At 45.3% G+C, this 14,163-nt stretch overlaps 4 protein-coding genes across 4 annotated transcripts; 1 reads left to right on the top strand and 3 right to left on the bottom strand.

Moving 5' to 3' along the window:
* Positions 1–2,642: 2,642 nt before the first annotated feature.
* Positions 2,643–3,866, bottom strand: BP5553_06376 (Fatty acyl-CoA reductase; the record flags this gene model as incomplete). Its single annotated transcript, XM_032014999.1, has 1 exon — positions 2,643–3,866. The coding sequence occupies one exon, from the start codon at positions 3,864–3,866 to the stop codon at positions 2,643–2,645; it is 1,224 nt and encodes a 407-aa protein (XP_031868420.1).
* An 855-nt stretch (positions 3,867–4,721) lies between these two features.
* On the bottom strand, positions 4,722–6,599 carry BP5553_06375 (Thiamine pyrophosphate enzyme; the record flags this gene model as incomplete). Its single annotated transcript, XM_032014998.1, has 4 exons — positions 4,722–5,007; positions 5,056–5,582; positions 5,641–6,344; positions 6,413–6,599. 4 exons carry the CDS (start codon positions 6,597–6,599, stop codon positions 4,722–4,724), a joined length of 1,704 nt encoding a protein of 567 aa, XP_031868419.1.
* Positions 6,600–9,314: 2,715 nt separating this feature from the next.
* Positions 9,315–10,447, bottom strand: BP5553_06374 (Uncharacterized protein; the record flags this gene model as incomplete). Its single annotated transcript, XM_032014997.1, has 3 exons — positions 9,315–9,604; positions 9,676–10,171; positions 10,220–10,447. The coding sequence occupies 3 exons, from the start codon at positions 10,445–10,447 to the stop codon at positions 9,315–9,317; spliced, it is 1,014 nt and encodes a 337-aa protein (XP_031868418.1).
* Positions 10,448–12,230: 1,783 nt separating this feature from the next.
* On the top strand, positions 12,231–13,805 carry BP5553_06373 (S-adenosyl-L-methionine-dependent methyltransferase; the record flags this gene model as incomplete). The annotated part of the gene is made up of 6 exons (XM_032014996.1): positions 12,231–12,410; positions 12,466–12,589; positions 12,640–12,763; positions 12,818–13,260; positions 13,311–13,348; positions 13,518–13,805. 6 exons carry the CDS (start codon positions 12,231–12,233, stop codon positions 13,803–13,805), a joined length of 1,197 nt encoding a protein of 398 aa, XP_031868417.1.
* Positions 13,806–14,163: the final 358 nt, after the last annotated feature.

The raw sequence follows: 14,163 nt of genomic DNA, 5'->3' as shown, positions 1-14,163 counted from the left end.
TTATTACATGCCGGCCAGTGGCACTTTGCAATGTAACATAATCGGCGAAACTTTTCGACATAACTTCTGAGACAGCAACAGGCGGTGGTAGATTTGGAAAATCAGCTAAGAAAACTACGGTTGTGAAACCTGCTCATAGTCCGGCCGGTTACCCAATAGAGTCAGCCAACTGCTTGGAAAAATTACCCATCCTAATTCGTCTTTGCCGAACGACGGTTTGCCCTGAACAGCGCGGAAACGTGCAAGAGGTGTTGTGTGATGTTGGCAGGGAATCTCAGGAAGATTTGCACAATCCACTGTAGGGACTTATAATGGGAAATTTCGTGTTGATCTGGTGTTGCCGTTGCTGCTGAACCCCTGAGACATCACCAATCTCTTCACGTAGCAAGACTGTGGCTGCCGTACCCTGCGCTGTACTGAGACCCGTATCGCCGGTTTTAACTCGGCCTTTCGCTGAGCGACATACCGACAAATATCGGACTCTGATCTCGTTTCTTTAGAGACAAGCTGTAGCTAGAACATTTTTGAGCCCAAACTTTTGACTTATTAGACAGACAGAAATACTAGAATTTCCGGGTGAAACCGCTGTGTGTTGATTTCATCTGACGTGGTCGACAGTCTGTAGGACACTGTAAGACAATAGTGTCAATGTTCCGTTATCCCCGATGGATAATAGACCTATATAGATATTGTAAGGTGAGGTCAGAAGAGTTCCAAAAGTACTCTTCCGACTTCTAAATAATAGCTGGATAATTACTATAAGACAAGACATCTATAGGTAGACAGGTAGATAGATAGCTAACATAGGACTACATTTACGCCTGATGATGGTGGGTCAATGTGAGAAACTAACCCAGTGCATCATTGCCATAGTCCCGTTGTCTCGCTGTGCCATGCCTCACTATGCCGTGTCTCGCTGTGCCGGGTCTCGCTGTACTGCTGTTAATTTCGGTACTGCTTTTCCGCCTACTCCAAGACCTAACTACTACCATACCCTCCCCAGCCCGGGCAGTTAGAATGGTAAAGACAAGACATTTCATAATAGTAAAAAGGTATATAAAGGGTGGAAGCCCTCATTTCCTACCCATTTTATAAAGCGAGATATATCAACCTCTTTTAGCGCTTCCAGTATCATCTTAACTATCATCATGAAAGCTGTCGTTGTGTTATCGGCCTTAATAGCAGTCGTTGCTGCATGCGGAGACAACTCTTTCAGGTGCCATTGTGGAAGCAACGATCTCAACTGGAAGTACACCAAAGAAGTTTGTGATAGCATGGGCAAGAACGACTGCTATTGCTGGGGTAACATGAAATATTATTGTGAGGACGTCGATCGAAGAAAATTCCTATCGGAGTGCGAGAAGAAGGGATGTCAAGGCGTTAGAGAATGTTAGAGAATACATGTAAGTTGCAATACCTTCCTCTATATTTAACTAAGCTTACAAAGGCATGGTTTAGCGATTAAACGGCTGTCGTTATAGCCTCGCCAATGTTATTGCCTCGCATTAAAAGTCCAAAGGCGGATCGAACATTAGCAATAACATTTGAACCTCTTGGAGAATAACATTGTGGCGGTTCTTGCGTTTATGTCCTACCTCGTGCAGTACTCTTATCCTTAGCTTACACCCTCTTTAATAAATCTGATATCGGTTCTTCCAGTTCCATGCGTTATATTTCGGCTCTGAGATCTAGGCACAAAGTTCAATGTGCCCCGGCTGAAAGTGATCACGATACTGGCAAACCCAGGGACAGGAAGCATCGTAAATTATTTCGACGTCAAGGGCGCGGGTTTCTGGAAGCCACAGCCTTTGGTTCACCGGGAGTATTTCGCCTCCTAATCCCTCAGAAGATGCAATGTAAGGGGCGACTCGATGCGCCGCTCTCAATAGTTCCTCCACTGTACTTCTTCGAGTTCGGGCTGCCGAAGTTTAGATGGTTGTATTATGCTTACCTCTCCATCTGTTATATCTACTACGAATACTATCCAAAGCTATTAGTTATTCGCTCTATTTACAACTACTTGAGATTACCTAACTTCCGATTGATCTTGTCGCTTTAATAATAATAAATAAATATTATATTAGAAAATTTAATTAGTTAAGCTAGAACCCAAACTATCTCGATACTAGGAATAAGCTTTACTATAATACTTATATCAAACAAAGGTAGTGCAACGGTCTGCCGATTATCTCTTCTACAAGAGGGTAACTGGTGTGCGTAAGGTTTCGATTGCGTATCAAAGTAATGCAGTGATCACTATAATGATCACAAAGATGAAGTAGGTGAGTAAGTCAAAGTTGTAATCAAGTTCATTAATCAAGTTGAGCACAAAGCTCCTCTCTAGTAAGGAAATACGGTGGCTTATATAGAACCTTTACACTCCTAGATCTATCACTGACCGACCGTCCCGTGACTCTTGGTCTTGATCTCCTGTCAACCAGTAGTTGTCTGAGCCTAAGGTCCCAATGATAAGTCTTGCAATCGTAACATTCGGCTCCTGCTGCATAATCATGGGACCCCCCTACCACACCCGGGACAGACTGTAAAAGCCTCCGTAAGCCTTGATTAAGCTTTGCGCAAAGCCCGTGCGGTCGCTAGGAGAGTCTGCGGCGCATCAACATGTTGAATATAACAGCGCTGATCTAGAACTTAGATGGTGTCGGTTCCTTGTTCTGCTTCTCCTTGCCTTTCCGTTCTAGGACCTTGACCGTTTCAGCGTATATATGTTGCATTCTCCTTGCCGCGTAGTCTTCGATGTCAAAGCCACGAAGATCCAGTCCGATGGGGCCGTCGAGATCGAGACCGCGTGATCTCTCTGTGAGAATGAGATAGTCGCGGGTGTGAATACGGTATAAGTCGGCTAATTCACTCTGCTCGGCGGAGGGATTGGTCGTACAGGCAACAACCGGAAGCCTGCGCCTCCAGCGGTCGGGTACCGCACAGTGAATGTCTTGAAGGAATTGATTGAATGTTCTGGGCACAAAGAGTTGCGCCGAAGCGTTGACTACCCCGATCGTGCCGCGCTGGATGTGCTGGAGGATGACGTTGGATACAAGGTCCACTGGAATCTCGTCGACAACATTCTGTCCAAATAAGGAGGCATCTTCGACTCCGAACAGAACGGTGCCGCCTACCGGATACATCAACCGTGAACTCCAGCTACTCATAGGGCAGGCTGACATCGGCATGTAGAGTGCGTATGGTTCTTTGATGGCCGGCCCAATTTGGCTGGGCCGAACAATGAGAAGCGGCAAACGGCGAGAGAATCGCTCCGTCAGAAGGACTTCCATGAGGCGTTTCGACTTTCCATATGGCCAGAGAAACTCGCTCGAGTCATCGGACCGCCCCGAAATAACATCTTCAAGAACCTGGTGCGCGCTGCTTGACATTGGGTAGATTCTTTCTTCTACCGTCCCTCCCGACTTATCGGTCAGAGCATAGGCGGTAGACACCTGGAGAAAGCACTGAAGTTTGGCGAATTTGAGGGCCATGCCAGCCAGTTCCAACGCTGGGAGGCAATTGACCATAACTATATCTCGGAGATTCATTCGTAGGCTGATACTTGCCGCGGAGTTGATCACAACCGTGACCTCCTGCTCCATCTCGCCGAGGAGAGTTTCGTCGATGCCAAACTGCGGCATTGTCAAATCACCTTGAACAAGGTGAACTTGTCCATTCCGCAAGATCTCATCAACTTGGTTTGGGATCGTTTTTTGCCACGTTTTGAAGGCCTCGTCAGGTGTCTTTCGAATGAGAACGTAGATTTTCGGAACTTGTAGCACCACAGTGAGCTTGTACAAGAGACAGGCACCCAGGCCCCCGGTGGAGCCCGTAACGAACACAACCTGTCTTGAGAAGAAATCCATTCTATTGAAGCAATGGCTAGTTGGCAGCCCCAGTATGGTCAATGGAGGACTCAGTCACTAGCGTAGGACCTGCGGAGCGTATCAGCGATATATATAATTCATCCAAGGCTCGTCGGCGCTAGTTGCTCGGAAACACCGTCTACGCTTCAGCCGGTACTATCGATACTCAGGTCACTTATTTAGTCAGCCAATCAAATTTGGGGATAAGGGAGTTACTCCGTGCTATTTCGTTGGTAAATACGACGAGCGTAAATATCTACATTTTCATTCCAACCTGCATGCAATTTGCAACCCTATAGTGCCAACTACCCGCCATTCCCAAGGTTTCCACCTTTCTCGAGTGATCGATAGTAGTGGAAACCGAATGCTGCCACAACCACGGATGTGTCTATAGCGTAATACAACGTCGTATCGTTAGCATTAATGTGACCGGACGGATGTTGCTCGGTTGGCTACTTGCGGGCTATGCAGGCAGGCAACTGCAGTGTACGATGGGAGTTGCTAAGCCGGTTGGTCAATTTCGCCTATTAGTCAATGGGCCCTCGAATTACGGAAGTCAATATACCACCCCATACCTCAAGTCAATATATATTGACTTGAGGGCCACCCCATTACCCAATATTGATGTATCGGATATATTACCACCCTATCAGTAAATTTAATACACAGATCGAGCGCAGTATTTGGCAGGTAGATAAATGATCACGCGCCAGTTGAGTCGGTTTTCGACATCAAAGTGATGCTCTAGAAGCAAGAATATCCTACTTATTTTCATCTGTATATCCAGTATACGTCCATTAAGCCTATATAGCCCGCTCCACGGCCTTGGGGCCTGCCATACTAAGACTAGGAGGTTCACTTTCCCAACGCTTGAGCTATTACTCTCAAGGCTCGTGGAGCATCATCTTTAGGCATATGTAACTCGACCAATTGCAAGACATTGCACTCATTGAATTCCTTATCTTCAAAGAGTTTAGTGACCCCGTCTTTGCTTTTTACTTGGTAGGATTTGTAGAAGCCCTCCTTAGCACCAAATGCCTTGATAATATTCTTAAACAACCAAGGTTGGATGTTATTGTAACTAGCATGCATGCCATGGATAAAGCGCTCTGTTGTATACCCTTCGTTGCAGATGATGAAACTACATACGTTGATAAGTAGTAAATATGCATTACATAGGTGAACTTACATGATGGGCTTTAGCCCCAGACGAATTATAGTCGAGATCTCCTGGCAAGTAAGTTGGAACGACCCATCCCCGACAAAGAGGAGAATTCGCCGGTCCTCATCTCCAGAGTCACGTGCAGCAAGAGCAGCTCCCTGGCAAGCGCCAACAGAATATCCAATACTGCCCCAGAGAATTTGGCTAAGAGTACAAACACCCTTGGGAAACTTGGTGTCTAGTATACCGAAACTCGGAGACCCAGTCTCTGTGATAACAATATCGTTTGCCTTCAAGAAGCTGCTTACTTTAGACCAGAACCAGGTATGAGTGATATTAGGCGATCCGTCATTGTGCTCTTTAACTATCTTGGGTGCCGGATTTGTATGGACTGGGAGTTTGGATAGGTCGACCTGGTTAGAGATTCTCCGGAGAACGTCTCTCATTTTAATTCCTATATAGCTTGAATATCCCACTCTAATATGTGTGCCGTAGAACTCGATAACCTTTTGCTGGGTTATCTTAGATGAAAAGCCTGCAGTGTTTATATCGCTCTAGAATACCAGCGATTAATATTGCCCCACTCTAAAGTTTTATCTTTAGTTTGCCTACCTTAACTGGTCCGATCATTAAAACCAGATCAGAGGACTCGACACGCTTTTGAACCTCGGGCTGGCTGCCATCCCCGGCGTAGAGTCCCCCATAGTTCTCATCCGTCTCATCTACAGCTCCTTTGCCCATAGGGGTGACGAAGACCGGCAATCTTGTCTTGTTGATGAGCAAATGAACGGTTTCGAGCATCTGGGAACGACGGGCACCACCATCCACGAGGATAATTGGGGTTTTCGCTGCGACAAGTCTGTTCAAGATAACTCCGACAACATCGTCCTCTTCTGCGGCATCATTGACACCGTGCTTCAGATCAATAGGGGTGTTTAAATTCTCTCCCTCAATCTTCTGCTTGACCATATCGGTAGGTAAAGAGATGTAGACAGGTTGACTTTTAAGCCAGCATTGTTGTAAGGTATGATCAATTACGGTTGCTGCAACAGATGGGTCGCGGAGTTCTCCAATGGCACATGAAATCTGCCTATACATATCCGAGAAGATATTATACTTGCCATTGCCCAGTGTGGCGTGGAGGATTAGTCCCTCTTGTTGTGATATTCTTGACGGTGTTCCAACAATATGAACGATAGGAACATTCTCGGCGTAAGCACCTGCGATGGCATTGACTGCTGAAAGTTCCCCGACTCCAAAAGTTGTGATTAGTGCAGAGATGCCCTTGACTCTGGCATACCCATCTGCAGCATATCCTAGAAAGAGAATGTTAGAGAGACACTAATTTAAGGATGTTGAAAAACTAAGATTGGGTAGGACAAACCTGCATTCAGTTCATTCACATTACCCACCCATTTAAGACCCGCATTAGGGAGGTAGTCCAACGACGCCAAATTAGAGTCACCCGGAACTCCATGGATTGACCGAATACCCATTTGATGCAATCTAGTGAAAATATACTGTGCGATATCGACTGGTATTTTGAGGGCTGAGGTTCTGATATGCGTCATTGTAGTAGCCTATGTTTTCTGATAAATTCGGAGTGTGCGAATGAGAATTTGTTTCTGGGAAGTTAAGCAGCTTAATGGAATATAAAAAAACGTTTAGTTACTAATAGAAGTTTTGGAATTTAGTCTTTGTGACCTGTTCATTTGAACTGGCCCGTACCTCTACCACTTGTCTGTCTTCTAGGAACAAAGACTCCGAGGTTCTCTCTGTGCCACACATGTCTCCTTTACACATCCTTAATCTATTCCACTCCCTTCCTTAATTACTATTGCAAGCTACAAGGGTTAATGTTAAATGTAATACCTAAATTCGGCCCAAAATTCAATCAGATTAGCGTATTCTTTTAATAGCAGAGGTTTCTCTTCGTCGCGAGTTATTGCAAACTAGGTGCTTGGTTCATAAGCTCCGTTCGGCATATCGGTACTATCGATTGCCTCATTTTCTATGATTCTGATTTGATTAATACCCTACACTTTAGTTGCTATTTAGCATGTGCTTATGCTTCTGTATATGCTAGAGCATATACCATTCCTCTTACACATTGTCAAGCCTCGAGTGTCTCACCACTACACCCACTTTATTTATATTAGTCTCAACAAAATGCCGGTGTCCAGCCCAGGTCGCTCACTGCCCGACCGTCGAATAGCAAATTGGCCTTGTGAGGTTCGTGGCATATGCCGTTGATGTGGCTATTACGAATGAGCCCCAGTGCATCCGGAACAGTATATTTAACCGGAACAAGGAAACTGTGGTATGTTTCATGCACCTTCCTCTTCTTGTTCGATATTTTGACCCTTGATTGGTAATGAAGAACAGTTAGAATATAGGTATTGCTCTGTAGCAGGAAAGCATCTCCCAATGAGAGGATGAAGGACTTCGTCTCCCTCGCCCATGCTCATGGTTCGCTCTGTGCCGCAAGAGTAATTTTAATCAAGGGTAGGTGATCTTGGGCGTTCGAGATTATGAGAATTGGCGTTTCGGTGTCCAGTATTGAAGGGTTCCACCTGTTCAAGTCCTATTCATTGTTATCTCTAGTCAATATCCCATGTACCAAGTATTGGAGAGTTGGTTACAGGAAACTCATCACCGAGCTTCAACAAAAGGCCATCTACGAACGCAACAAGTTGCTGGAGTTGTGGTGAGCATTGATAGCATTTAAGACCAGGGGGGATTTATCCTCCTGCTCCATATTTCTTCCAGACTCAGCGAGAGAACCATCCCACCGCTTCTTATTTCACAATAACCTTGATAACATCCTGGTTACTTTGTATGGTCAGGCCGCGAAGGCAAAAGACACTGCGCTATACAGTATGGCCCGAAACGAAGCTTTAATGAGGGGACTGTGAGAAGGGTGTAGCTGAGAAAGTTGATTGGTGACTAATGAGTGGAATGACGGATCCATCCATGCAGCCAAAAAACCTGCCTGTGCCTCTACTCTTATCGGTTTGAGAACAATGGGTGGCCTCAAAATTAAAGACATAGATTACGTTGCATATCTGTTGTGCCGGTAGCTGGCAGGCAGAAATGAATTCATCAGCAACACTATACCTTGTCCTCTCCGCCACCGAGCTGATCTACTCAACCGTAGTTACTCGGTCTAATAACACACAGCGTGGCTTGATACTGGATGCCAACCAAAACCAAGGCCACCCCTACTGCATTCAAATTGCTTAACCAAGGGCCAATATTATGGCGATGGTGTCATGCAGGGGCCGTCTGCGCCTCCTTGCATGGCCTAGATGCTGTGTCCCATTATCATATTCTGTGGCTCAAATTAAAGGATGCGGCTCGGAACGCACTCGTAGGCGTCCTGGGGTCGTTCGGGCCGTTCCGGTCGTTCATGCCTGCCTTATCACTTTGGAGTAGCCGTATGGGTTGCTTCGCATCCACGGACCCTCCATCACGAACCGAACTTGAGAGGGGAACCTGGCCATGCCTTGGTGATGATGATAATATAGATGTTAGGAAAAGCCCGTCTCAACAAGGCTGCAATGTAGGGTAACCTCCTTGATAACTGTAAAGCATGTGAATGAGTCTGAATGGGAAGACCAAGGGGCGAGACTTGGGGTAGTCACATGATCGGCGTTTCATGATTGGTGTCGTGCAATGGGTGGTGGGATGGGTGAGGTATGTTGTCATGACCGGTTTGATTCGGGCTAATAGCAAGTACATTTGAACCAGCCAGCTTAAGCCCTCCTATGGCGCAACATCGCCTTCTCATCCACTACGCCGAGTGAATGCCGAGCCCTGTACTGTTCGGTCAACAGCATGCCATGCGCGGCCCTTTAGCTTTGTGGAGTAGTATAACTATTTACATGGAGGCTCCAACGAGACTGCCCTAGAAAGGTGCCACTGAACCGCTGATGAATTTTGGCCCACGGAGATAGTGTTGCTAATAATATACCATAGCAATTACTGAGAAGTTTTGGCTTTTCTTAAAGGCTACTTTCTTTGAATCGCGAGTAATGTCCTCAATACGTGGCAAGTTCGCACATGCAACACAGTCGCACTCAATGGATATAGATGTTACTGGTTGCCCTTTCCTACTTTCTGCAGAATTTATATGCCGCTCTGATGTCGTCTATTTCACCTTCCGAGCTCATCCATGTACATTCCGACGAACAAGGTCACTTAGCTCACTTTCATAAAGTCCATATTTAATGGTAGTCTAAAGCCTGATGCTAAACGATAATATTATTCAATAGCACCTTCTCTCTCTATGCTGTGATTTTCTCCAACTCCTTCAAGCTCGTAACTGTATCCATAAGGGTCTCCTTAATGGGGCGGAATGCGATTCCCAATTCATTCTTTGCCTTGGTTGTGTCCAGCTTGTACACGTCCGGAAAGGGCAAGCTGCTCTTGTCCTCCGGCGTCGTCGCCACTAACTCAGGGAAACGTGCTCGGATGATGTTACAGAATATTTGGTAGCTAAAGCTACCCGCAGAGATGATGTATCGTTGGTTTGCAGCAGTTGGAGTTTGGTAAGCGAGGAGGTGGGCTTTGGCAACTTGTTGGTGAGACATGGTTAGCATGCAACACGACGACGAGTCCTGTAATTTAGGCGATGGGCAAACTTACCGTCACGAACATCAACACAGGCCCAGAAAACGGTATCAGGAACCTCCTTAGATGATCCATTAAACAGGCGATAGATATCAGCTGACGATGTATTCAGCTTGCTCATGCTCTCATAGCCGTGCAACAACGGGCCATACACCAATGGCGGCGCCACTGTTACGATGCTGAAGCTCGGTTTCTGCGTTTCTACAAACTCAAACGCGGCCTTCTCAGCCAGTGTCTTCGACACGAGATAAGCAGCAACAGGATCCGCCCCGTGCGCCTCATTGGCCGTCATGGGATTCCAATCGGCTTCGGTATAGATGTAGCCGGGCTGATGGCCGGCAGTGTAATCCAGGATGGCGCCAAAGGAAGATGTGACAACGATGCGCTTGACAGATGGATTGTGCTCCTTGACGGCTTTGAGAATCGAGACAGTGCCATTGACGGCGGGGTTAAAGAGTTCTTTATCGTAGTCTTCGGCGTCGAGAATGAATGGAGACGCAGTATGAATTACCTGGTGAACTATCAGTATCCGACAAATTACTGCTAGCAAGAGTCTCACTCCATCGACACCCTTGACTGCTTCGTCGAACGCTCCGGGTGCCGAGATGTCCTTTACAAAGGCAAACGACAGAGCATCGGCATACTCGGCATGCGTCTCTCTGACTATCTTTGCAGATACTTCAGAGCGGACAGTGCCGCGGACCTTGAAGCCAGATTCGAGGAACAGGCGGATGACATGGGAAGCAATGAACCCAGATGCTCCGGAGATGAGGATTGTCTGCGACATTGCGGGATAATGGGGCGATACTGGTTGAGTTGGTAAGATGAATGTGATACCAAAGCTAGATATAGGGAGATATAATAATGGTTCTACAGTCTTTTGATACAATTCACATGTCTCCAAATCCTCCTACACATGTAGGGTGGCAGCGGCAGATGGGATGAGCATAGTTTTATGACCCCCCAGGTCTGGTTTTGTGAAAATCCCTCCAACCCTCTGCCTGGTAGGGTCGGCATCTTCAACCTGTCGGGATGATTTCCTGAACGGGCCTTGGGTACATTAGAAGATATTCACTACCAAGGTAATCGCTACTAACATAATAATACTCTGTAGATTACCCGGATACCTTGTAATCATTCTTGTGACGATTCCTTGAACAGATCCAAGTCTTCTTTGTTGATCTGATCTAGAATGGGTTCTACGGTTTCTCATCAAAATTGACTGGTAACGTTACAGGCAACCCTTCTGACAAAGGCAGAATAGATCTGCATTAATAACAAGTTTGCTACATGCTCCAGCTTAGAGACATTCTATTTAATAATGCAATGTGATTACAGAGAACTGACATGTCGTTTGTAAAGAAGTTGGATAGAGGTACATGCCGTGAAGAAAGGATATCCACTGATGGGTTGCAACCCTTTAATCTACTACCTAGTTCTGGAAACATGCCACTAGATGTATAATAACTGCTCCGAGATTCTCTGTGGCACAAATACCTTCTTTGCCCATCCTAGAATACTCCGCTCCCTTTCTCAATTTGGTTATAAGCTAAAATTTTAATTTGAACTCAGCAAAGCCTAGATTCAATCCTGCACATATCAGATAAGTGTATGAATTTAGTGGCGAATGCTTCTCCTCCTTGTCTTGAGTCTTGTCAAACTAGGTCCTCTAATAATAAGGTCTACGGCTCATTTCTTGTCCTGTGACCTATTGGCACTGTTTATTGTTATACTCATTAATTGCGTGCTGTTCTAGGATTCTGATTTGAGGAAAATCCTGCAGCGCAATTTCTCTATTAGTATGTGTTTGTACATATAAGATATTGTGCCACGACTCGTAGTACATCCTCGACCCTCGATTTTCCCACCACCACACACACTTTAATTGTATAGCTTGCCACCACCACACCCACTTTAATTGCATACTAATATAAAATTAAAGTTGGTGTGGTGGTGGCAAAAGCGAGGGTCCTGAGTACAAGCTCTTACAAGGGAGGACACACTATGAATCGGTCAGCTTGCATGTTCAAGGAGTTATCATATATCTGATATGGTTCTCGTAGAAAATGCTAGAGCACATGCAAGCTTCATCTTCTATAGATAAACTAGTCAACGCTGCGCTAGGGTCTCATGACACACACTAATATACTATGCCATTTATGCCCAGTTTGAACGATATCCTGTGGACCTCAAATGTGTCGTTGAGCATTGACTACTACATCAAGTTTTAAATTAACCACATGCAAACATGTGTCTCCATTTTTGAGTTTAACCAAAAGTGATGTTACATCACCACCCCCTTCGTACCGGCCTATCGCAGCTGTCATCCTTTGTTATTACAGAATTCCAAATTATGCAGTACCTCAGACTTCCTGTCATCTAGACTGTTATATAGTTTACTTACCACCCCCTTAGTAGCATCCCATCGCAGCTGTTATCCTTTGTCGTCACGGAATTCCAAATCATTAGAATACGGAACACAATTTACAGCACCTCAGACTGCCTATCCTCTGGACTGTTATACAGTTTAAATTGCCTCTAAAAAGCCATAGACTGCAATATCATCAAACATGTCTGTGTACAAAGAGCCAAATGAACCGGTTGCGCTCATAAAAGCCTTGAGCCAGCTTTCTCTCACGTTGTCGAGTGAGGACAATCAAAACGTCAAGAGAGAGGCTCTACGCTTGAGTCAAGCTCTAACTGCAGCACTTCAAGCGCCGGAAGATATCGCAGTAAATATGTCCTTTGCCGTACGTGCCTCTCCACATCTATTTCACTCATGCATTCTCACTCCAATCTGCTTAGGCTTTCACACCGATGAGTGTTCGAATTGCGGTCGGTCTGAAGCTCTTTCAACACATAGTTTCTCGCGGACCCATCACCACGGTGGAATTGGCATCTGTATCGGGTGGAGATGATTTGCTCATAAGTGCAATAACCTGAAATCTAGTTCTGGGATAACTGCTGATCTTGTAATAGCCCGTATACTGCGGACATTATCGGCGGCCGGATTTGTCAAGGAGGTTGATGACCAGGCCTGGGCGGCCACAGCCGTTACTAAGGCAATGACAATTCAGGGAATAGCCGAGGCTCATATATTTATGTGAGTATATCCCCCCTGAGATTCATATAAGATGATCTGACAGCACGATTCTAGGTGGGATATGCTTGTTGTGGCAGCTGGAAAAGCGCCAAAATTTCTCGAGGAGACGGGATATCAGAATCCCACCAATAGTCGAGATGGTCTCCTACAATACGGTCATCAAACCAAACTGACAATCTTCGAGTTAATGAGCACGATGCCCCAGATGCAGCGTGATTTCGACGATTTTATGGTACGTCTAATGGGTGCAAACGAATCCTGGGTTGATTGGTACCCTATCCAAGAACAAGTAATCCATGGTGCAAGAGATAACTCTGCGCTTGTGGTCGATGTGGGTGGTGGGAAAGGCCATGATCTGCAAGCCTTCAATATGAAATATCCACAGCAAGGGAGACTAGTTCTACAGGATCGACCTCCAGTAATCGACGGAATCAAGGACTTGCATCCAGCAATTGAGTACGTCAAACACGACTTTTTTACCAGCCAGCCAATCCAAGGTAAGTGATTTGTAATGATATTGATTAGTGACTGCGCTAAAGTTGCTTAGGTGCTCGAGTATACTTCTATCACCATATCCTCCATGATGTAAGCGATTGGAGAGTTCCCTAATTTTGTATCGTTATATTAGCCGATCTTCAATGAATAATCTAATTTCTTTTTATACTTCAAGAATCCCTGTACTTATGAATTCCTTGCCCATTTCCATAGTCCTAGATTTTTATAGGATGAGTAAAGCTAATGCCTTGATTTCTAGTGGCCTGATAGCAAATGCCTTGTTATTTTACAACAAGCCAAACGGGCTATGATACCAGGTTATTCTAAGTTGCTCTTGCACGAACACATTCTTCCTGAGAAGGGGGCATCGACTGTACAAACACAATTTGACATGGCTGTGATGTTGTTTAACAGCGGGACCCTACGAACACCAAAACACTGGGGTCAATTGCTTGACAAAGCTGGGCTCAAACTTGTTAAAGTATGGTTCAAGGAGGCAGCTACTGATAATGAAGGCGTTGTTGAAGCTGTTGTTGAAGAAAATTGATCCTAGCTAAATCTACACAGCCTTGGGCATTTGAGATTTGGAGAAGAGCCTATTTGCTCGGGGAGGATGTTGTAGGCAGCTGGACCTGGTTTATTAGCTTTACTTCTCTCTTCAATTATTTCCTATCTAATTAAGAGGCACTTGCGAGCACCCTTTGTCACTTTGCAATTACCTCTGCAACTACTTCTTTCAGGCTCTATTGCTACTTGGGGAACCTTATTTCGGTCATTACCTGTATATTCTTCAATGATTCTACTCAAATTAGGACAATCAATCAACTATGTTATTCAATATATATTTTAAGTTGTATCATTTGTAGAAATACTATACAAGAGAATTGGAATAGCCAGAAACTCTT

Source organism: Venustampulla echinocandica (genome assembly GCF_003357145.1).
Source record: "Venustampulla echinocandica strain BP 5553 chromosome Unknown scaffold_4, whole genome shotgun sequence".
In the NCBI taxonomy this organism is placed as follows: domain Eukaryota; kingdom Fungi; phylum Ascomycota; class Leotiomycetes; order Helotiales; family Pleuroascaceae; genus Venustampulla; species Venustampulla echinocandica.
Note: the sequence above shows the minus strand (reverse complement) of the source record. Positions and strands in the feature narration are given on the sequence as shown.